Here is a 23,789-nt window from a genome sequence, read left to right on the forward strand (position 1 = left end):
TCTTTGATGTTGATGCCATCTATAAAGAATGCCGAGAGTTTAAAGTTAATCTCACTGTTGTATCAGTTTTCTTGTTTCATTTAGAATGCAACGATTCATTTTTTATTTTATTTTTATATGATTTAGACTTGATGTACCATACCGTAATGTTATTTTATTTATTTATAACAAAAGTAATACACTTATATGAGAAGGCACAACAGACTTATGCCCAAAACTGTCCTCTGTCAAATTTATACTAGATTTATGTTCATTTGTGTTTAACCAAAACTATAATTTGATTGTATGGTATGAGATGTTGTGGTATTTCTCCATAATTGAAAGAATACTGTTGCAGTATGTGTGTACAGAATATAAAGTCCTTGCCAATGAATTTTTTGAAAAAAGATTACCATTGTTTCTTATGGGAGAGTTCACACATGGTAGATTGTGTGTGAATACTTCCATAAGAATCAATAGTTCTCACTTTCTGTCCAGCAGATCAGAAATTCATTGGAAAACAAGGCTTAGAGAGCTTTTAAAATTTTAAGAGATGAAACGATATTTGATTGAAGATTGATGAAAACTTGATGCAGTGTAGATTCCTACCAGACTTAATGCTACTTGCACAAGAGCTGGTTAAATTTTAATCCTGATTAATTTCACGAGAACCAATCAGAGAAGCCCTCTTTTCAAAAAAGCCTTCTCTGATTGGTTCTCGTGATCCAATCTATTCCAAAATTCTCCACCTTATTTTCAAAAAATCCTTCTCTGATTGGAACTTGTGAATTTAATCACGATAAAAATTCAACCGGATTTTGTGCAACCAGTCCTTATCTAGGAAAGCACGAGGATCTAGAAACTAGTCTATTAGTAAGTTTCTGCAATGCTCTTGTCTAGGAGTGTTACAGTTCTTGAAATTTTTGTCAGTTCTTAAATCTAATTGAAATCAAAAAGTAATTGAAAAAGATTGCTCACTGAAATGGATCGAAAAAGAATTTCATTGTATCTCGTGTTAGGGAAGAATATAGTATTAAAATTCTCCAATATAGGAATAGTATTGTATTATTTATTAATATAGTAATAAAAGCCTACGATAATATGAAGCACTTATTGGATAGAGTAAGTTAATATTCATTGATACCAAAAAGATTTTTAAAAGTTGATAAATATATGTTGTAAATAAATGTATGATTTGATTCATGTTGTGAAATATTATTTTTTTTGTTTTCCCAGTACATAATAATATATTGTATCATTTAAGATGAAGTTGTAAATTGAATAATTTTAATATGAGTATCAAGGATAAAAAATATTGTATTGATTGATTTTTATTGAAATACTGCTTGATTTAGGAAGATGAAATTTTGATAAAAGAGGTATTTAGAGTGTCAATTCAATTTTTCTGCTGTCCGTGACCAGTGTATATACCGGATAGACATTGTCGATTAATAAAAACACAAAAGTTCAAATATGTACACTAATCTCAAGATGGCCGATCGAAGAGACTGACAAAACATACAATCTCCTCCTCACTCAAAAAATAGAGAGGGAGGTTAATTAGCTTCTCTCGGAGCACTTTCTTGAACACTCTCACCTCCAGCTCCCGCACATGCAGTGGAAGTCTATTGTAGATTTTTAATGCGCGCATTGGGTAGCAAGTGTGCAGCTTAGCAAATCTAGAGTAGGGAAGGTCAATGTTGTCTCTCCCTCTAGTTGAATAGTTGTGTATCTGGCCTCTTGCTTGGAGTGTGTGAAGTTGGCCTTTCAGAAGTACAAGGGTGTTCAGCACATATTGACTGAAGACAGTGAGTATTCCCAGCCTCCTGAACAGCGGGCGACAATGCTCCAAGTATGGTGATGATGTTATTATACGAATCACTTTCTTCTGTAGGAGGAGAATTCTGTGACATCCACTTGCATTCCCCCAAAGTGCAATCCGATAGTTGATGTGGCTATGGAACAGACCATGGTATAAATTGGCTTTATGGGTTTGGTCTAGTAAATAAAGTTTTATGATAATTATCACCAGTAATCTACTCCTTCTCCGAGCCAAGACCGAATTAGTTGCATTTGAAAACTCCCGCTTATGAGAGGGCAGTAATGGTGGCAGAGTTTACTGTACTCAATAGAGCTGTTGGAATAATATGTAATTCCCTAATTTATTTGATCAGAATAACAAATTATTCATTTTAACCATATTCTATCTTGTTTTATTGAATAATGTTTGAATTAATTCAGATATGTAATTTTTATGTTGGTCAGTCTTTGCCTACGTCATTGAATATCCGGCTCCATGATCAACTCCATCAGACTTCCTTCTTCGTTCATTCTTTCTTTGGTCGTGTTTCTCCAATGGTGGACTCGTGAAGGCGAGGCGTCTATTTTCTAGTTTTCAGGTAATTATTAACATTTTCATGATGACATTTCAATATTTCCTTACTTATCAATTTATCTAAAATCTTTTCAATTAAAACATTTGTTGATATTCTAGATTTCATTCAAATTATAAAATTAAAAGTAGCATACTGTTTTTCTCCACGTGGAACTTTTGAAAATCAAGCTATTAGTTTTTACTAGATAATCGAGGCTTTGATGATTTAAACATTCAATTCTATTTCAAATACATTTTAACCACATTTAAAATTATAGTTTTTTTGAAACCAAATCTACACCTTGAATATTATTTAGCTGTTCTAACCTAGCAACTAGATACGGTTTGCTAGAACTTTTTGTATTCAAGAACATTTAATCCGGTTTTGCATTACTTGATATACATTTTAAGTAATTAGTCATTTGTATTTTGTATTAAATTTCTCAATACCGTTATCCTAATTTCAGTAATAGCATTCTTGATGTTTTTACCTCGTGTTCACGTTTACATTTTAAAGCTCTGCATGGCAGATTTATGTTTAAAATGAAAGTAATCTAGTTACTAATTGAAATAAAACGTACTATCCGTATGGTCATAACTTATTTTCAAATTATACAAAATTCATGAATTTTATTATATGAATACCGAACTAAAAGAGTAGCTATTGTGTTGAACAAGTTCTATTAGTTATATCTCAGTTTTTTATATTCTTATACTCTTATATTTATTACCACAGTTTTCAAACCTTCTTCTAAATCTTGTCCAACAAAATATAACTTCAGAATCGTCTGTTTTTGTTAACTTACATTTAGCCTACGGTACAATTTTTAAATTATGTAAAATTCTGGACAATCTTCAAAACCCAGTTTTGGGCACGAGCCTGTTGTTCTGCCTTTAATCATTTTAATTATTGGCCACAATAATTCAAAGCCACCATTTTACCTTTGAATAATTATTGGCCACAATGTGATGAATATTTTCTTAATTCTAACCCTGAGATTGTAATTTTTCATGATGATACACATTACTAAACTGAATAATTTCTGTGTAGGTTATATTCGATAGCCTACTTGTACTGACTTCACAACAACCACTATCTTGAAAACCTTTCTTACAATCTTTCTCGCCAAAATCTGACCTCAAAATCGCCTATTTTTGCAAGTTTGTATATATTGAATCACATTTTACCATGATGATACAAATTTCTACACTGAATAATTCCTGTGTAGGTTATATTTGATACTTGTACAACCTGACTTTATTACAACTTCTTGTAAACCTTTCATAAATTTTTTCTTGCCAAAATCTAACCTCAAATTTACTGTTTTTGCAGGTATATATTGAATCACAATGGTGAACAAGCGGATCCCGTCCGTGTTTAGTAAGACGTACGTGACTCCGCGTCGTCCTTACGAGAAGGCACGTCTCGAACAGGAGTTGAAGATCATCGGAGAGTATGGACTCCGTAACAAGCGCGAGGTGTGGAGAGTCAAATACGCCCTGGCCAAGATCCGTAAGGCCGCTCGTGAGCTGTTGACTCTGGAAGAGAAGGACCAGAAACGTTTGTTTGAAGGTAAGTTTTGGATATTCTATAAAAAAGTTAACCATTTTTACTAGTAGGTCTGTAAACAGTGACGTCACAAAGTAATAAACCTTAGCCTCCTCTATAGTGAGGTCCACGTTATAATGACAGTATTTGATCAACTTTGGTGTTGCTATCCTTGTCTATTATTCGACAAAGTAGGTACCTTTTCTTGCTCCACAACGATGCCAAATCTGTTTTTGACAATGTAGAAAGATAATTAATCAAGGCAGAGAATCGGCAACGCTGTTCTCCCATCTCAATCCACTGTCATTATAACGTGGATCTCTCCATAATACTGTCCATCAGAATAAATTTTTCCTTGTTGTACCGGCGAGGTATCTGTGTGAAAACGTCCAATGGGCTGATCGATAATTGATTGTGTTGGCGTATCGACAATGTTAACAACTTAGACCAGTTATAGAATAGACACGCTGGGAAGTCTAGCCTCTGAAGCCAACATCTACTGCCAAATCCACCCATCTTGACGTCACAACCAAGCTAACAACAATACATTGTTCAACAACAATGTAAGTTGAACACCACAAATACTTACACAAAAACTCAGAAAAGTTTTCTATCATTTCTTTACGATGCATGACGTCAAGATGGGCGGATTTGGCTGTAGATGTTGGATTTATCGACTTTCAGTATGAATATACAATGAGCCGTGTCTATTCTATAACTGGTCTAAGGTTAACAAAGCACCAAAAAATAGTTTCCTGCAAGACATAATGTCAATTTATTAGTCCGCCCGAATTGAAAGCAGAGAAATGTCGAGATATTATATGTTACTTTGAGTAATTAATTGCATGCAACCAATAATCCACTTAACAGCTGATTAATCATGATTCATATAGTAATATTTTGAAGAAAATTCATTTTAACAATGTTAGTTTTTTTGCATTTTAAATGTCGACGCACAATTCAAAAAAATGCTATACTTATCAAATTTCTTAAAAATCTATTGCCTCGTTTTGCCGTACATACATAAATATTTATAAACTAGAAGGGAAATGTAAAGCATCGACTTGAATATCTTAGACCTCACTCCGCTTGGTCAATAAGATACTTTAACTTTCTTCAATGATGAATTAACCAATTTTCTGACACTTCTTGTCTGAACAATTATTTGTTGATAATTTTTCTCACTGAAGAAGAAAGTTTATGATTTATTTCATATCTATAACCATTTTATTTTATCCATCCTGTTGACATGTGTCTGGAGTCCAGTTAGCAATCATCAATGATGATTTAATATTTTCTGACACTTCTTGTCTGAATCAATATTCCTTGTTGATATTTAGTTACTGATAAAAGTTGATTGTTGATACAATTAGGCTCAGATATTCATAGCATTTTATGTTTTTGTAAAGTGTGAATTTGGCGATATCGAATCTACTCGGTTGAAACTTATGTTGACAATCTACTTTCTTCAATGATGATTACACACATTATTTTTCTGACACCTCTTCAGAAAGATATCTTGTTGACCACCGTTAAACTGATGAAGAAAGAAGATTTAATTGTCTGCTTCCTATCTTTAAATTGTTCTACTTCCTTTCTTTGATATAATTTAGAACTTATGAATTCCTCAATATTGTAGACAGACTTGGAAGAAATTAGTTTTCTTATTTATTTCATTGACATTCACGAATAATAACTATAATATATGATTGGGAGAAGACAACAGGCATAGCCCAGAACTGTCTTCTCCCAAATTTTTACAAATTAAAGTTTCAAAAAAGAATATAAGGTTATGATTTCACTTCAAAAAGTCCAATTTCCACTTCAAAACTAATGACTAAACTAAACATTTTAAATTTTGATATTTAAAAAGTAAAAACAAAAGAATTCGACTCAAATCTCAACAAATTGTAAATTGTTGAATAGTTTTGCAAAATTTTGAGCCAGAAAAGAAACACAACTTCACTATTAGCACAGCTGAAATATACAATGTCGTGATCAAGGCCAGGTTTTTCTGGATCGATCGTGTCAAGTAATTAAAAAACAATATTCACAAACTTTGGGCAGTATCACAGTCCAGCAAAGCTTTCACTAAAGAAATCCTCCAACTGGTAGAAGCTCCTTCCAATGAGCCACCGCGACAATGTGATCCTGAATCAGGGCGCCCGATTTACAGGGCGCGTCCTAACTGAGTCTGGCAGGTAGTTGAACATGCGCACAGTCAACACTGGAAAACTATCCTTCACTCTTGACAGGCGACAGCGCGGCACGTCCAAGTTGACCCTCCCTCGAGTTCCATGTGAATGATGCAAATCCTCTCTAATATTATTTCCTGAATATTTCCAATTATATTTGGTTTTAAGAATTTTGTCGGTAGTCATGAAATCAGTCAACTTTATTATTTCAGTTCAGTTCCTTACATCGTTTTCGTATTCATACAAAGTATTTTTGTAACCTACATTTCTTTTAAATAATGTATTTGATTAACTTTTAGGTAACGCCCTGTTGCGTCGTCTGGTGCGTATTGGAGTGTTGGACGAAGGAAGAATGAAGCTCGATTACGTGTTGGGTTTGAAAATTGAAGATTTCCTTGAACGTCGTCTCCAGACTCAGGTTAGTAAAATTCGAAATCAAATAATAATTGAATCGCTTAATATCTTGTAGAGAAGGGAATAACACCAAACGAAGCCCATGACCGGGAAGACTCCTGGGAGAGGCTGACCAGAAACGCCGACCCCACCTCAGTGGGAAAAGGTTGAGAAGAAGAAGAATGAATAAGTTATTTTTTACGTTTTCACGTTTTTTATGCATTAATGTGTATTTTAAGGGTAACCGTACACTGGAACCTCATTCAACCGATCCGTTCGGCCGTTGGATCGGACGAATCTGCCGGCCGTTAATTCGACCGAACACGGTCGTCCATTGGTACCGTTTTCGTCAGTTTAGTTCTTTCAGTAGTTTGGCTGGTTCAATCTTTATTTGTAGGACCATTAACCAGCCAGATGAGCTGGGTAGGTCACCACGTCAATATACAATTTCACACGAAAGTTTTGGACAACACTGTCACGTCAAAAAATAGAACATAATGGCATAGATGGCTAAACACGGTGATGGCCGCTAAATGTCAACTATAGACTCCTGAAAAATTCACTCAAGGAGTAGTATGGTCTGGCACACAGCCAGGACTTGAGTCCCCTCTTAACTCACTGTCACTTGAATGACGCACAGATGGAGGTAGCATATTAAACATTTTAATAGCGATATTCGGATAACAGTTTGAAGCCTTACTTAGCCTACATCGAGGAACATTGACGTCGAGAGCATTTCGAAGTGAGTAGGCACTCTGCAACCCCCTCAAATTCACTGTCAGATTGGTATTCCTAATACCAAACAGGGAAGCAAAGATAAACTGGCTAAAAACTGTGAGAATCCAGAGTTTGGCGAAGAGTGGCCTACAGTGCTCCAGATGACCACTGGATGACAATATCCGAACTGCCTTCTTCTGCAGCAGAAGAATACTCTCACAGTGTGAAGAGTGTCCCACAGCAGTATTCCATAGATAATGTGGCTATGGAACAGTGAATAATATTTTTTTATTATCTTTGTGAGTAAACTCACACAGAAGAATGACTTTCACTAGTAGTGATCTAAGTATCACTACTAAGATGATAAAAAATATTTATAAAAAATAATTTCAAAAAACAAAAACAGACAAGACTGTGAAACAATTTTGAGGTTAGGATGATGTTATCTCAGCTCAACTTCGGACGGATAGAGCCGGAAAATCCCATTCAATTCGGGTCGAAAACTTGATCGGCTGGAGACGGCCGTGCACGGGCGTATGAACCTGTTGCAATGGACGGGTATCTATAGCTTTCTTTGTTGGGATATCGTTCGGACGTGTTCGGTAGTTTTCGGCCGATGATAGTTCGGACGAAAACGGTTCCAGTGGACGGCCATCCTTAGATCGACTATGCCTCACTCTCTGGGCAAGAGAGAATATTATGTTCTATGTAATATTTATCTCTAATCGGTACAGGCTAAATTTAATACCTTGTATAATCCCGGATTACAGACTTGAATTGTATTACCGATTCATGGCAAGTTGACATGGTTCATATTAATAATATCATTGAAAGATTTTTATTTTATGTTATATTTTTATTGATTGTTGGACCTATTGATGTTGATCAATTGACTTGGAGTTTGTGAATTAATTGTAAAGGTCTCTTCACATTCCACTACGCCGAAATACGTCTTCGAAAGTCGTAGCCGTCCAATCTCTCAACATTGAAAGCTACGCTAAGCTGTTGTGAACGCTCATGTATTGGGATATAGGACGTCTACGTATTTCAGCGTAGCGTGGCGTAATTTAAAGAGGCCTTAGAGTAGTTATGTGCTGTTTTTAGTTTCTTTTCAAGTTATACTTTAATCCTAATTTTAACTTGATTTAGATTACTTTTAAACTTTACTTTAAAGTATACTTTTTAAATTTGTTACAATTAGTTTGTTTTGTATTATTTGCCTCACTGGGCATGAGAAAATATATTTTTAATATTTTACTCGAATCGGTGAAGGCTATATTGAATACCTTGTATAATCCCGGATTACAGACTTGGATTGTATTACCGATTCATGGCAAGGTGACATAATTATTGAAGAATTCTTGTTTTATGTTTGATCCATTGATGTAGATTTATATTTTGTTAGATCTATTGATGTTGATAAATCGACTTACAAACTGATTGATCTATTGACTGGAAGTAGATCTATTGATCTATAGAAGTTTTAAAAGTAGAATTAAAGAACACATCAGAGATTGGAATAAACAAAATGGGGAATCTAACTTTGCAGAACATTTGATAAGAAATAATCACAAGTTCACAGTTAAGGAGAATGTAAAGTTTCTGCATGTTTATAACAAAGGCAGATCTTTGAATATTCTAGAGGCTTTAGAAATAACAAGAGTAATTAAGGAAAATTCCCATTATAGTTTAAATGACCATATTCATTTCAACCAATACAACACTACGAATTCAGTTTTATCATAAAATTGTAAGCATACATTAGTCAATAGTTTTTCCATTCACATATTTGTTTTATTATCTTTCACACTTGTTTTCTTGGTTCTTATTTTGTACTGAAAGTAAATTTTATTATCATGGCGATTCTGTTGCTTAAGCCGCCATTTTGTCACACCGTTGAGTGGGAGGAGACTGTCTAGCTAGGCCAATGGCAGGCGTTCATGCCCTCGACCAATAGCAGTACTCGCCTACTAGTATAAATTCTGCTGCTCTTGTATTTAGTTTTAGTTTATCAGAGATTGACAATGGTGTAATAACCGAAACCGGTCTTTCTAATTATCAATAAATCGTGTTAAAAACACTAATAAATAAGTGTTTTTTGACAATTTCTTAGTCTTTTTCATTCAATGTTTTAGCACACTTGAAATGTGGACAATATGAATGTCAACATTGCTTGTCGCCGTCGACTGCGGAAGTTTTACGTATAAACGAAGACGAAGATGCACTTTTAGTTAGAACACTTTAACATTTTGTATAGTTTTAAGATTGGTTACAATTTTGATTGTTTTGTATTATTTGCCTCACTGGGCATGAGAAAATACATTTTTAATATTTTACTCGAATCGGTGAAGGCTAAATTGAATACCTTGTATAATCCCGGGTTGCAGACTTGAATTGTAATACCGATTCATGGCAAGGTGACATTGATTTTACATTCAAACGAGAACGTATTTCATGATCTAGATAATCTTTAAATGATTTGTGATGCATTAAAATAATCTTCATGACACATTGTGTTTCTCAAATTCCCACATGGTAATGGAAGGGTTGAAAGAAATGAATCAAACTGTGAAGAAACTATTGTTTGGTTTGTTATTTGCCTCACTGGGCATGAGAAAATAGATTTTTAATATTTTACTCGAATCGGTGAAGGCTAAATTAAAGACCTTGTTTAATCCCGGGTTGCAGACTTTAATTGTAATACCGATTCATGGCTTGGCAACAAATGGTCATTTATTAATAATTATAGATTAATTTTCTACTGTCGTAAAACGTGAAGAATATTGTTGATTTGTGGTGGTTGGTTATATCGTCGTGTTTGCTCGTATACGCCCTAATAGATTTGATTTACATCAATCAATTTCTATTTTTATCTCTTTGTTTCATAGTTTACTGTATTTCTTTTATATTTGCTACCACAATAATTACTTGCATAATTAATCACTTGCATCAATAATTATTTTCTACCACCACAGTCCAGCTCCATGAAAGTTTACAAATGCTTTTTGTGGCGTTCTTATACTGTGAAAATTAACTACAGCAATCTATCGATCTTGGTGTCGATATTTAGGAACATTGAGATCCGACATTGCTGTAACACTTTCTAGGATGAGTTCTATCAAATTTATGATTTTGGACTTATAGGATTTTGGACTAAGTATAGGTGTTGTTGAAGAGTAAAGGTGATTTCATATGTTTTTCTCATATTTTGAGCTTCAGTTCTGTTAGCATATTGATTTGTTGAAGTATCAAATGAGAACTATTTCCAATCCGCCTCCTGTGAACTTCTTCAACACAGTCCAGCTCCATGCGAAATAATTTGAATGTTTGATGTGGCGTTCTTACACTGTGGAAATTAACTACAGTAGCTATCGATCTTGTTGCTCTGTGTCGGAGTATCTAGATACAAAACTACTGAACAATTGCTTTGAAAACGTTGAAATACTTTAATATTATCTCATTTATGGTAGCCGCCAACTACTGAACAATAATTGCTTTGATTGAAAACTTTGAAAGAATTGAATACTATTTCATTTCAGGTGTGTATAGGCATAGCCACCTCTAAAGGTGCGTACATATATACGCGCCGCGAACATGAGCAATTCACTTTTAATCAGCTGACTATATCTGTATTTTTACAGAAACTGTATAAGATATAGATATAAAAAGCTTGGCATCAGCTGATTAAAAGTGAATTGCTCATGTTCGCGGCGCGTATATCTGTACGCACCTTAATACATAAACCTCTGTATTAGAGGTGGCTATGGTATAGCTCACTCTTGTAGGAAACTAATTCATTGGAAACATTCAGTGCCGGTTGCACAAAAGCCGGTTGAATTTTTATCGTGATTAATTCCACGAGAACCAATCAGAGAAGCTGTCCTATAAAAAAGGCCTTCTCTGATCGGTTCTGTGCGCACCTTAATACATACACCTCTGTATTAGAGGTGGCTATGGTATAGCCACTCTTGTAGGAAACTAATTCATTGGAAACATTCAGTGTCAGTTGCACAAAAGCCGGTTAAATTTTGATCGTGATTAATTCCACGAGAACCAATCAGAGAAGCTGTCCTATAAAAAAGGCCTTCTCTGATCGGTTCTTGAGAAATTAACAACGGATAAAATTTAACCGGCTTTTGCGCAACCGGGCCCCATTGGATCAGAATTATTTGTTGATGAGACATTGATGCTTTCCTTTTAACAAATGCTGTCATCAGTGAATTTCACCAGACCACTCCTTAATCAACACATTGATTTAATAAATAAGTTGTAAGTGAATCTCTCATCACAGTCCAGCTCCATAAAAGATTAACTATTGCTTTTTGTGGCGTTCTTAAACTGTGAAAATCAACCACAGCAATCTATCGATCTTGGTGTCGATATTTAGGAACATTGAGATCCGACATTGCTGTAACACTTTCTAGGATGAGTTCTATCAAATTTATGATTTTGGACTTATAGGATTTTGGACTAAGTATAGGTGTTGTTGAAGAGTAAAGGTGATTTCATATGTTTTTCTCATATTTTGAGCTTCAGTTCTGTTAGCATATTGATTTGTTGAAGTATCAAATGAGAACTATTTCCAATCCGCCTCCTGTGAACTTCTTCAACACAGTCCAGCTCCATGCGAAATAATTTGAATGTTTGATGTGGCGTTCTTACACTGTGGAAATTAACTACAGTAGCTATCGATCTTATTGCTCTGTGTCGGAGTATCTAGATACAAAACTACTGAACAATTGCTTTGAAAACGTTGAAATACTTGAATATTATCTCATTTATGGTAGCCGCCAACTACTGAACAATAATTGCTTTGATTGAAAACTTTGAAAGAATTGAATACTATTTCATTTCAGGTGTGTATAGGCATAGCCACCTCTAAAGGTGCGTACATATATACGCGCCGCGAACATGAGCAATTCACTTTTAATCAGCTGACTATATCTGTATTTTTACAGAAACTGTATAAGATATAGATATAAAAAGCTTGCCATCAGCTGATTAAAAGTGAATTGGTCATGTTCGCGGCGTGTATATCTGTATGCACCTTAATACATAAACCTCTGTATTAGAGGTGGCTATGATATACCTCACTCTTGTAGGAAACTAATTCATTGGAAACATTCAGTGCCGGTTGCACAAAAGCCGGTTAAATTTTGATCGTGATTAATTCCACAAGAACCAATCAGAGAAGCTGTCCTATAAAAAAGGCCTTCTCTGATCGGTTCTGTGCGCACCTTAATACATACACCTCTGTATTAGAGGTGGCTATGGTATAGCCACTCTTGTAGGAAACTAATTCATTGGAAACATTCAGTGTCAGTTGCACAAAAGCCGGTTAAATTTTGATCGTGATTAATTCCACGAGAACCAATCAGAGAAGCTGTCCTATAAAAAAGGCCTTCTCTGATCGGTTCTGTGCGCACCTTAATACATAAACCTCTGTATAAGAGGTGGCTATGGTATAGCCACTCTTGTAGGAAACTAATTCATTGGAAACATTCAGTGTCAGTTGCACAAAAGCCGGTTAAATTTTGATCGTGATTAATTCCACGAGAACCAATCAGAGAAGCTGTCCTATAAAAAAGGCCTTCTCTGATCGGTTCTTGAGAAATTAAAATTTAACCGGCTTTTGCGCAACCGGGCCCCATTGGATCAGAATTATTTGTTGATGAGACATTGATGCTTTCCTTTTAACAAATGCTGTCATCAGTGAATTTCACCAGACCACTCCTTAATCAACACATTGATTTAATAAATAAGTTGTAAGTGAATCTCTCATCACAGTCCAGCTCCATAAAAGATTAACTATTGCTTTTTGTGGCGTTCTTAAACTGTGAAAATCAACCACAGTATCTATCGATCAGGTGTTCTAATTTGTTGAATATTTTGGTACGAAAATACTGTGACAGGTAAATTTGGAGTAAATGCTTGGTGTGTTTTTTTTAATTGAAGTGTTTTCTTCAATGTTTGATTCCATTACGAACTGCTTGTTAAATAATCGCTTTTGAACAATTAAAATTAATTACGACATAGCAGTCAGGTATTTATAAATAAAAGCTATTAGCTTCTATTCACATTAGTGTAGCGCTTTCGGACACTAGGCCCTTCATCAACACTGGCCGTCACTTCCGTTGTTGAATACATATGGTTAGTAAGCAACGGAAGTGACAGCCAGTGTTGATGAAGGGCCTAGTGTCCGAAAGCGCTACACTAATGTGAGTATAGTGAGGTCCACGTTATAATGACAGTATTTGATCAACTTTGGTTTTGCTATCCTTGTCTATCATTCGACAAAGCCGGTGGTACTATCCTTTTCTAGGTCCAAAACGGTGCCAATTATGTTTTTGACAGTGTAGAAATAGGATTAATCAATGCAGAGAATCGGCATCGCTATTCTTCTATCGTTATCCACTGTCATTATAACGTGGACCTCACTATAGAAGCTAATAGCTTTTATTTATATGAATACCTGACTGCTATGTCGTAATTTATTGTTCAAAAGTGAAGTGTTTTGTTTGTATTCTGTCAATATTTTCTTATAGACTGATGTCATCCAGTAGTAAGGGCCAAGCCACACTGCAGTTTTTTCAGGCGAGTCGGCAGCGCAGGAAGTTCTCAAATTGACTTATCAGCTGATTCCCGAACTCCAACCCAATCAGCCAATCTGAGAGCTTTCTGCCCTGCCGACTCGCCTGAAAAGAAACGCTTTGTGTGGCTTGGCCCTGAGACTCAATCCATGCTAACGGTTTGATGAAGTGATCTCACTATAGAAAATGATTTTGGATAGGTTATATTACAATTTGTGTCGGTTACTCAAAAGCTGGTTGAATTTTAATCGTGATTAATTAAATGATTAGTCTTTATCACAAAGGCCTTTTCTGATTGGTTCTCGTGAGATAAATTACAGTTGAAATTTAACTGGATTTTGTGCAACCGGGCCTTAGTATCTTATATTCAAATTCTTTATTAGCAATACATTCTTTACATCACATTTACAGTATGTAGAGAATTTCTGCTTTGTCAATATACATATTAGAATCTACATAATCAATTACAGTCAATAAATTATTGATCACAAATAAAAGAAAAATTCTAGAACTAGAAACTAAAACACACACTGGAAGCCTTGAATAAGTTGATTAACAACTTGGGTAGGGCTACTTGTTGAATCCAACTAACATTGAATCAATACTGCATTACCCTATCGGGAATAATTCGCGATTTTAAAGCTATTCATCACAATTCTTGTCACATTTCAAATATTTTTCGTTTTATTTTCAGGTGTACAAACTCGGTTTGGCCAAGTCCATCCATCACGCCCGTGTCCTCATCAGACAAAGACATATCAGGTTGGTGACTCTGCTTTTATAAATTTAATTATTTTTTCCTCATAACTAATGTTTGAAGGTTTTCTTGATCGAGGCTTTTTGTTGAAGAAGGTTTGTCCTTCTTGAATAACAACCGGTGCAGAGAAATAAAAACGATTGTTATCTTACAACCAAACAATGATCTTGAAAAAATCAAACTTTGTTTTACAAGTGGTTGAACTCGTTTGGATTTTTGTGAAGCTGACCCTAAATCTTGAAGATAATCTCGAACCCAAATACTTTCAAATATTTATAACTAAAGTTAAATTGAAACTTATCTTCATGGAGATTTTTATCAGTGAAGCTAGCATAGTAACTTGGTAAACTTTCAAGAAAGGTTAATAATGTTGAATTCTAGTTTTACATGTTAATATATTTTGACTTTTCTATTTAAAATTTCACTTTGAAAATTGCCTTTAACGTTCTTGCTTTGATGAATTTGAATTGGTAAGGTAGGCTACTTGAGGTCATATTTATAAACGTTTCTTGAAAACCATCCTGGGTTGGCTATCAATAGCCTATTAATAATGCAAATATATACTAGAATAGTATCTCATAATAGATCCTTGAACAATATTTGTTTGAACGAGCCGTCCTATCTGCCGATGTTAAATCCACGCTACGCATCTGTCCCGTTCAAACCAGCGTAGCGTAGCTTTATCATTGGGAGATAAGACAGCTACGTGTGTGAAGACCTTTAGAGCCAGACCACATTAAGCGTTTTCTCAGGGGCTCAGCCAACCGGAGAGCTTCCTGCCCTGTCGATTCTAAAAACTCCTCTTGAAAACTGTTAGTTTATGGTACCTAATGCTCAATTTTACTGGATTTTACCTTCAGAAATTGATTGCCTATTACTTGTAATTCAAAGAATACGGTGGTTGGGGGGGCATGTGATGAGGATGAGTGAGGCTAGAATGCCGAAGATAGTTTTTAATAGCAAGTTGCACAGCAGACGAAAGAAAGGTAGGCCAAGGAACAGGTGGGTGGACCAAGTGATGGATGACCTGAGAAAGATGGGGGTGAGAGGATGGAAGGAAAGAGCCATGAACAGGGAAGAATGGAGGCGTGTTTTGAAGGAGGCCGGAGCTCACCTAGGGCTGTAGCCCCGGATAAAGAAAGATTACTTGTAATTTCTACTGAGTCTTATTTCTATGAGTAGTTTTATTTTTATTTATTTATTTACAATGCAAATGACACTAATGTAATAACATTTAAAGATAAAATAATAAGGTAGTCCTTGTGCTATTTTTCTCCCAAATTTATAGGTGACAAAGTCCAAGATAAGGTTGTAATTTCACGTGTACAATTTTTATAAAATTTTAGTCCATATAAACATTAAAACTAAATTTTGAATTTAGATGGCTTAAATTGGTAAATTAATTGGAAATATTACACTCAATAACCACTCAAATAATATTGAGTGATTTGAGAAAATTTGGAACTATTCAAGAAACACAAACTCGTAAACACTTTATTCAGTAAACAATTATTTATTTGTTGATGGTTGTCTTATTCCTGACACAGGTGATTGATTGGAGAGCTAACTTTTGGTAGAAATTGTACCTATTCTGTCAGACCACTGGTAGATTGGCGTGCCAATCTCAACGTCTGTACCAACCAAAACCAACTCACTCTGGTATCGTGTTTGACCTTGAAAGTGAGGTCAAATCTTTGAATATTCTGTCAGGCCACTTGAGATTGAGTTGTACTCGTCTCAACGCCTGGTGTCACTGCAAGTGTGACTAGAAATGCACCAAGGTGAATTTATTTGAACATTTCACAAGTCTATGATGATTCAATGCATAATTGAAACAGAATGCTACTAGAGATACACTAAGGTGAATTTGAATTTTTTATTTGAATTTGATGGAATAATTCAAAAAGGGTAGGTTACTGAGATTTGTATTTCTATTTTTATTTATTATTTTTGCAATTATCGTTGATTGTACTCTAATGTTATATCCATATTGTCGACAATGGCTGTTGTTGTTGTTTTCATGTTGAATTTGAGCCTCATTTGCTAGAGATTTTGCCTTATTAAGCATCATTTTTCAATCTCCAGAGGCAACATTGAAACAATCTTTGTTATTTTGTAGGCAATGTGTGTTGGATTGCTTGCTATACGCCAAAGATACATGTCTTTTGATTCAAAATTATTGAATTGCGAGTCTCCTGTGATACTAGCAATGTCGCGTCCACACTGTCGCCCAATGACGACGAGCGCTAGAGTGTGGATGGGTGGTTTGCCAGCCAGCGCTCGCCTTGACTGGTCGTCGCTTGCCTTTGCTCCGATTTTTCTCGAGTGAAGGCGAGTGGCCAGACGAGCATCCGCAAATGGTCACATGGTAAGACCAACGTGGCCAAGCTGGCCAGCTGGCCTTGGCCAGCGACTGGACGATAGTGTGGACTAGGCATAAAAGTTGTGTGCACCCAGAGAGTGAGCGGTCTTATAGTGAGGCCCACGTTATAATGGCAGTGTAGGAAGATAAGAGAAAAGAGTTGCCAGATCTCAGCCTTGCCACCCAAACAGCTGATACTAGTTTATCTGATGAATTTAACTGTCCATTATTGCTGAAAATAGTTAATCATATTTTATTTGTCAAGAAAATATATATTTTTTAAAGATGTAATAATAAATTTTGATGATTGAGATAAAATATTTTGTCAATTAGTTGAATTTCTACATTGATGAACGATTTGGTAACATCGCAATGCGTGAAAGAGATAGCACCATCTGCTTTGTTGAACGATAGACAAGGATAGCAACACCATTGCAAATCACACACTGCCATTATAACGTGGACCTCACTATAGGAGGATAAAGATATATTTTTAAGATATCCGTATATTTATACTCTAAAGGATGTTCTTGAACTCTGGACGCCTGACGCACACTGATGCAACACACCCTAACTGAATTAATGAAATATTGTAATAAGAGTGTAGTGTGGTTGTCTATGGACGTAGGCCCGTCTATTAGATTGAAACTGAAGTCAGTTAGGCTGGCCACTAACGGTAAAACATGTATGACACACAGTCGAAATGCTACGATGAATCATCACAGCGAAAGGCTTCAAGAAAATTTTTGGATGCTAGGACTTTGTATCTCTAAAGGTGCGTACAGATATACGCGCATCCAACACGCTCCACGCTTGCTCCACACTCGCTCTGCAATCGCTCCGATCATGAACGTTACGGGAGATGTTAGCTCTTCTCTTGCTCCCCGGTCGATCATCAATCGATCTGCTCGAGTGACGTTCGATTGCGGAGCAGAGCGAAAGTCTGTACGCACCTTTATGGTTTGTTGTTTTTTTCTTCGCTCCTCTATTTGAGGTTGAATCATTTTTCTATCATTAGGCTATAAATTGTATTTTTTCAATGGTTTGTTTATTCTATGTTAGAAGCCTCTCGCTGATGATAAACATGCATGCCCTGCTTGTTACAGTATCATGCATGTTTTATCGATAGGCTAGTTTCACACACATCGATTTCATAAATACCTCACAGTGTAACTGTCTCCATTATAAAGGGTCAAGTTCCATTCAATCTGGTACAATTTATAAGGACGGAAAAAATCGTACTTACAAAAATCGATGTGTGTGTAACTATAGTGAGGTCCACGTTATAATGGCAGTGAATAAAGATAGAAGAATAGCGATCCGATTCTCTGCATTAATTATATTTCTACACTGTCAAAAACATAATTGGCATCGTTGTGGACCTAGAAAAGGATAGTACCACCGGCTTTGTCGAATGATAAACCAAGATAGCAAAACCAAAGTTGAATAAATACTGTCATTATAACGTGGACCGCACTATAGACTGAGTTCCGATAGCAAATACAAGCAGACGTGGACGAGGGCCTACGATGCTGCTCTCATCTTAATATTTAATTGATTCGTGCCCGGTTGCAGAGTCGTCACATGAAGTTAAAATCAGGCATTTAACTTATTTATGAAGCCATAACTCCACTTTTCGTTGCACAGATATCAAAGTAAACTATAGATCACATAAAACTAGAAACCTCCAATTAAACACATGATTTCGTTGCAGAGTCATCAAAAAAAGCTTATTTATGTCTCCAATAGCTAAAAACTGTCATTTAAGTTATGGGCCCAAAGTCGTGCTGTTAAATCCAATATCTACACTCGCCAAATGCATCTTAGAGGTTGTGATAGCTTTTTTTTAGAGATGTTTTTTAAAAACCATTCGAAATATTATCGCTAAATATGGTGAGAAATCTCGCCAAAAGCCAAGATTCGCCATATGGTTCATCAATTTTATGTGAAGTCGTTTAGGTTTGTTCACAGTAATGTCGATCGAAACTTTGCCCGATGCCAAGACATTGGTTGGATAGAGGCGTGTACGGAAAAAGTGAATAGAGTTGCAGTGTGACCTATGTGTGATACTAATTCGAGATATAGCTAAATGGGCTTCCGCAAACGACTGTGCAACGACCAACCATTTATGTGAGTGATTTAAACTATGTCTCACATAGCTATGTTTGATTTTATGTAACGACTCTGCAACCGGGCATCAGTTAGAGTGTGCCAAATATCGATGTGTGTGTAACTGGCTCTTCACATTTTATATTGATGAATCATTGTGTGCAATAGGGGTTTACACATTCTCTGTTGATCGTGACTTTTTCATTCATTGTAACGTTTAGAAACATCGACTTGTGTTTGTAACGTTTGTCGGTTGTGTGTTACAGAGTGCGCAAACAGGTGGTTAACATTCCAAGCTTTGTGGTGCGCCTGGACTCGCAGAAGCACATTGACTTCTCGCTGAAGTCGCCGTTCGGCGGTGGCCGACCCGGTCGCGTCAAGAGGAAGAACTCGAAGAAGGGAACTGGAGGCGCCGCTCAGGATGACGAGGAAGATTAAGCTGTGCACCTCGTGATTCATGATCATTAAATGGTTATGAATTTGTAGATTGTGTTTTGTTTTTCAAGTATCCTTATCTGTATCTGTCGAGGCTGTTTCAAAATGAATAGAGGAGTTTCAAGATGTTGATCACTGTATACATCGTGATAGGTGACCATTTAGGCTCGACTCAGAACGAGAAGAGACTCGACTCTAGTGGAGAGCATGTGTTTCCAAATGGTGACACTCAGACCAGTCGATTCTAGTCTCCGCGACGTCACCATTTGGAAACACATGCTCAAAATTGATTTCTATGCACTGAAGTATATTAGTGTAATGTATGCTTTTCAGGATTTATGCCAAAGTGGGTTAGGGTATGATCACATTGGATGCATATATTTATGTGCAAGTGCACGTCAGATCATGCCTGAGCTGAAAAACAATCTGGAAAGAACCATTGAAACATGTGGCTTGTCTGTAGCTGCTCTCACTGCACGCAACCAGCAAGTACACGCGTTTAGTTTGAGTGTTCCTATTGCACTTTCCAGACTGTTATAATCTGCGCGCTTGCACATATGCATTCAATGTGATCGTTCTCTGAAAATTATTAAATCACTAGCAGATAACCTCGTGCTCCGTGAGGGCCCGATTGAGAACTAGGCAATCTGAAAACTTGACCAACTGAAATCTTGAAGAATTGAAAATTGGCCTATAACTAATGTGACCAGACGTCAATTTTAAATGGGACAGTCCAGTTTTCTGGAGACTTGTCCCGTTGTCCCCACCAAACCTCTCGGGACGCTTATTTGTCCCGTTTTAGCATTTATAGTGAGGTCCATGTTATAATGACAGTATTTGATCAACTTTGGTTTTGGTATCCTTGTCAATCATTCGACAAAGCCGGTGGTACTATCATCCTTTTCTAGGTCCACAACGATGTCAATTATGTTTTTGACAGTGTAGAAATATAATTAATGCAGAGAATTGGCATCGCTTCTATCTTCATCCACTGTCATTATAACGTGGACCTCACTATTATAACAGTAGTTATTTTTGCTCTTGCAAGTTTCATATTTTAAATATTATATTCTAATCTCTACCTTTAACTTCGATTTTTTTAAATTTTCAAATGATAACGGAACTCTTTAAACCACATATCACATTGAAACAGGCTGTAAGAAAGAGTGGAATAGAGGAATGGAGTAGTAGTGACAAACCTGACATTAACCCTTAAACACTCGCGTTGCCTTTTGAGACACAACTACTCACATGGGGTGTTAGAAACACCCCACAAACATTTTCACTTGAAACATCACATGATTTTTTTTTGACTAACCATTATTTTCATTCTACTCTTAAGCTTATTTTCATCAGATGCAAGGCAAAAAGTTGTTGATATATTATTTTCCTGGCTCATGTAAAAAATATTTGTCACTGTCTACAAAACTATGATTTTTGTGCACTTGTTTAGTAATCTTATGAAAGAAAATATTAGAATGTAAAAACTAAATGTAATTCCTATTCAACTATTGCATTTACATCTTGATTGAACAATTTCTAAAAAGTATAACCCTACATGAGTATTTCTTATATGACTAACACACCCAATTTTCCATACTTTATGATTCTGGCACATTTTTTGAAATTCTTGCACATATATTATTGGGATCCCGGCATAATAATTACACAAAACATATTTTCACACAATTTGGAAGCTGTATTGGTGGAAAGTTTATAAAAAATTCAGAATTTAGAAAAATTATATCAGTGATAGATCAGTGAAAAAAAATATAACTAAGTAAGAATGAAAAATACAGTCCTCATGATCTCTTCATTTATTTGATAACTTAAAAATTCGAATCTTGTTTCAATTAGTTATTCAGTCATCATTGTTGTCTTTGTTGAGACAACCTTTACATACGGTTGTCATATGAACAAGACACATATGATTTTTATTACACGAATACTCACGTGGGGTGTTGTGGTAACCCCAGACCGAATCGAACGCACTGAACACGCCAATGACTTGAGGGAAACTGGCAAAAACCAGTTTATCCCACCACTCAGTCTCTAGTTTGAACTGACCGAGACAGCAGGTTTGTCAACTCCAGAAGAGAGGGAACACTAAATTTACCATACTGGGGTGTTTTAAACACCCCACGCGAGTGATTAAGGGTTAAAGAAGATTCATCATCGGAATTGAAACGTAATCATAAAAGTATTGAGACTGATATGTGGCTATTCAATTTGTTTTCTACACTGTTTGGTAAAAACTATAATTGCATCAAAATAAACAAAATGAATCTTTTAATAAATATGGGTTCTAAAATACTGAGATGACAATGAAGAAGGATTTGAATGTTTTCTTCAAATTTTCATCATTACAGTACAACAAACACAAGCCAACACCACCAAAAACTTCCCCCCCTCCGGATGTGTGGCTGTCCCGTTATCAGTACCTCAAAATCTGGTCACCTTACCTATAACTATCCTCGGTGAATTGAGAATCTATATGCAAAATTCCAAGTTAATCAGTCCAGTAGTTGAGACGTGATGATGCGTCATTCGTGAATTTACTATCCCGTACGTGTATAAGCTGGTTCTTTCCTTTATTTTAGATATAATTTAGATTATGTAAATAGATTATAGAGAAAGCTGCAGCTGCAAACTGGATATGGGAGGTGAGTACCGCACTTGCAATAATTTACTATGAAATTAGTGATAAACTTATTTATCTTTTCAAGTTATTTTATTCTGTGTAAACAAAAGTACCTGATTATCTGGGGCATCAAAACCTACAAAATTGAAATGATGAATGTAGTTAATATAGTAATTTTGTTCAATTATACGGTTTGAAATTAGTATCCTTAAAAATAAGCTAGATCTTCCAAATTTGTCAATAACATTCAGAGCTCTTATTAAATTATTTTTTGCCATGCTACTTCTATATACCTATTACTGTCATTAATAGTCATTCTATTAGATATGACTATCAAGCCACAAGTATAGGTAGTCATTCATTCTATTGTATGACTATCAAGCCATAAGTAGGTACCTAGGTCAAGTTATTAATTATTATTAAACCTTGCGGAGCCCCGTGTGCTCCGCAAGGGTTAATAATTAAAAATTTACCTGCTAGTAAAGGTTTGAATGGTTCATTTTGCTCTTTAATATGGTATAACTGCCTGGGGATCCTCAGCTCAAGCGAACCTAGTGAGGATACTCCGGGTACAAAAGAGGGGCTTTAGGAACCATACTGAGAGTCGACAGAGTTGAGCACTGCAGAGTCCTTTTCGTCAAACACAAAATCCTCAGTTATATGATTGTTCATCCTGGAATCTATATTATCCAAATGAGGAAGTCAACCCAAGTGCTCAGATCGGACCGACACAGTTACAACACTAGAAACAGACAGAATATAGACCTCCCACAGCACAGACTCCAGAAGTACAGTAGGTCCCCTATGTACACCGGGCCTCACAACCAGCTTCCATCTAGCCTAAAAAGTATCCAAGACAGGAAACTAAAGCACTACCTAAGCAATAGACCATACTACAGCCTGGACGAGTTTGTAGGCGAACACACCTTCAGACCATAAGGAATAAATGACCCCTACAATAATGGAAGACGAAATGACGTTTCCCGCAGCCCTGGCTGCTGGTGAAGACCACAGAAGTATCAAGGAGACAAGGAGTCGTCTTAACGATAGAAGTGGTAAATTGCAGGTAGCGCTGCCCACAGACTTCTAGTCTTCATTGACACAATACTTTTCGTAGAGTCAATTCTACTCCGTGAATGTTGACCGACAATCAATGTTTCCGAAATAAAACTCATTGTACAAAAAATTTACAGATTTTCATTAGAAAATTCAAATATTTGGAATGTTCAACAAAACGCTATGCTTTCAAATTTTTAATTCTAGAATAAATAATTCTTCAAAGTGCAATTCAATACTGAGGTTTAATTATTACTCAATAATCATTGAGGAGAATTTGAGTAATAGAAATGCCTGAAGTGAATGGAATTTGTAAAAGAAACAATAAAACATTTCAATTTAAATATGAATTGTGATGAAAAAATGCAGATAAACTACTATAAAATACCAGCACCAAATTGATAAATTTCAAATAAAAAGTAGATTTATTGAAACAATTTTGTGAGTTATCAACAAAATCTCTTCTAAACAAAAGTTTAGACAATGTAAATTTTGAGCACTTAAATAAATAGTCCATAAAATCTATCTAAGCTTACCTACTCTATATTTTTGTTTTATGAGAATACTAATTTTATGTTATACAGTGGCGGCTCGTCCTATGTGTTCAATGGTTCATTGAACCCCCAGAATTG

General features: G+C 35.8%; 1 protein-coding gene across 2 annotated transcripts; it reads left to right on the forward strand.

Annotated features, from left to right (window-relative positions):
- The first annotated feature begins 2,048 nt into the window (after nucleotides 1-2,048).
- Nucleotides 2,049-19,510, forward strand: LOC111052310 (40S ribosomal protein S9). Of its 2 annotated transcripts, XR_005572103.1 has the most exons (6): nucleotides 2,237-2,378; nucleotides 3,687-3,926; nucleotides 6,397-6,515; nucleotides 14,492-14,559; nucleotides 16,102-16,335; nucleotides 19,292-19,506. XR_005572103.1 is itself a non-coding variant. In XM_039434993.1 (5 exons), the coding sequence occupies exons 2-5, from the start codon at nucleotides 3,704-3,706 to the stop codon at nucleotides 19,461-19,463; spliced, it is 582 nt and encodes a 193-aa protein (XP_039290927.1). In that variant the 5' UTR covers nucleotides 2,049-2,378; nucleotides 3,687-3,703; the 3' UTR covers nucleotides 19,464-19,510. The 2 variants fall into 2 exon arrangements, 1 of the variants encoding a protein (XP_039290927.1); XM_039434993.1 differs by lacking the exon at nucleotides 16,102-16,335 and having other exon boundaries at nucleotides 2,049-2,378; nucleotides 19,292-19,510.
- Nucleotides 19,511-23,789: the final 4,279 nt, after the last annotated feature.

This window comes from Nilaparvata lugens, chromosome 8 (assembly GCF_014356525.2).
Source record: "Nilaparvata lugens isolate BPH chromosome 8, ASM1435652v1, whole genome shotgun sequence".
In the NCBI taxonomy this organism is placed as follows: Eukaryota; Metazoa; Arthropoda; class Insecta; order Hemiptera; family Delphacidae; genus Nilaparvata; species Nilaparvata lugens.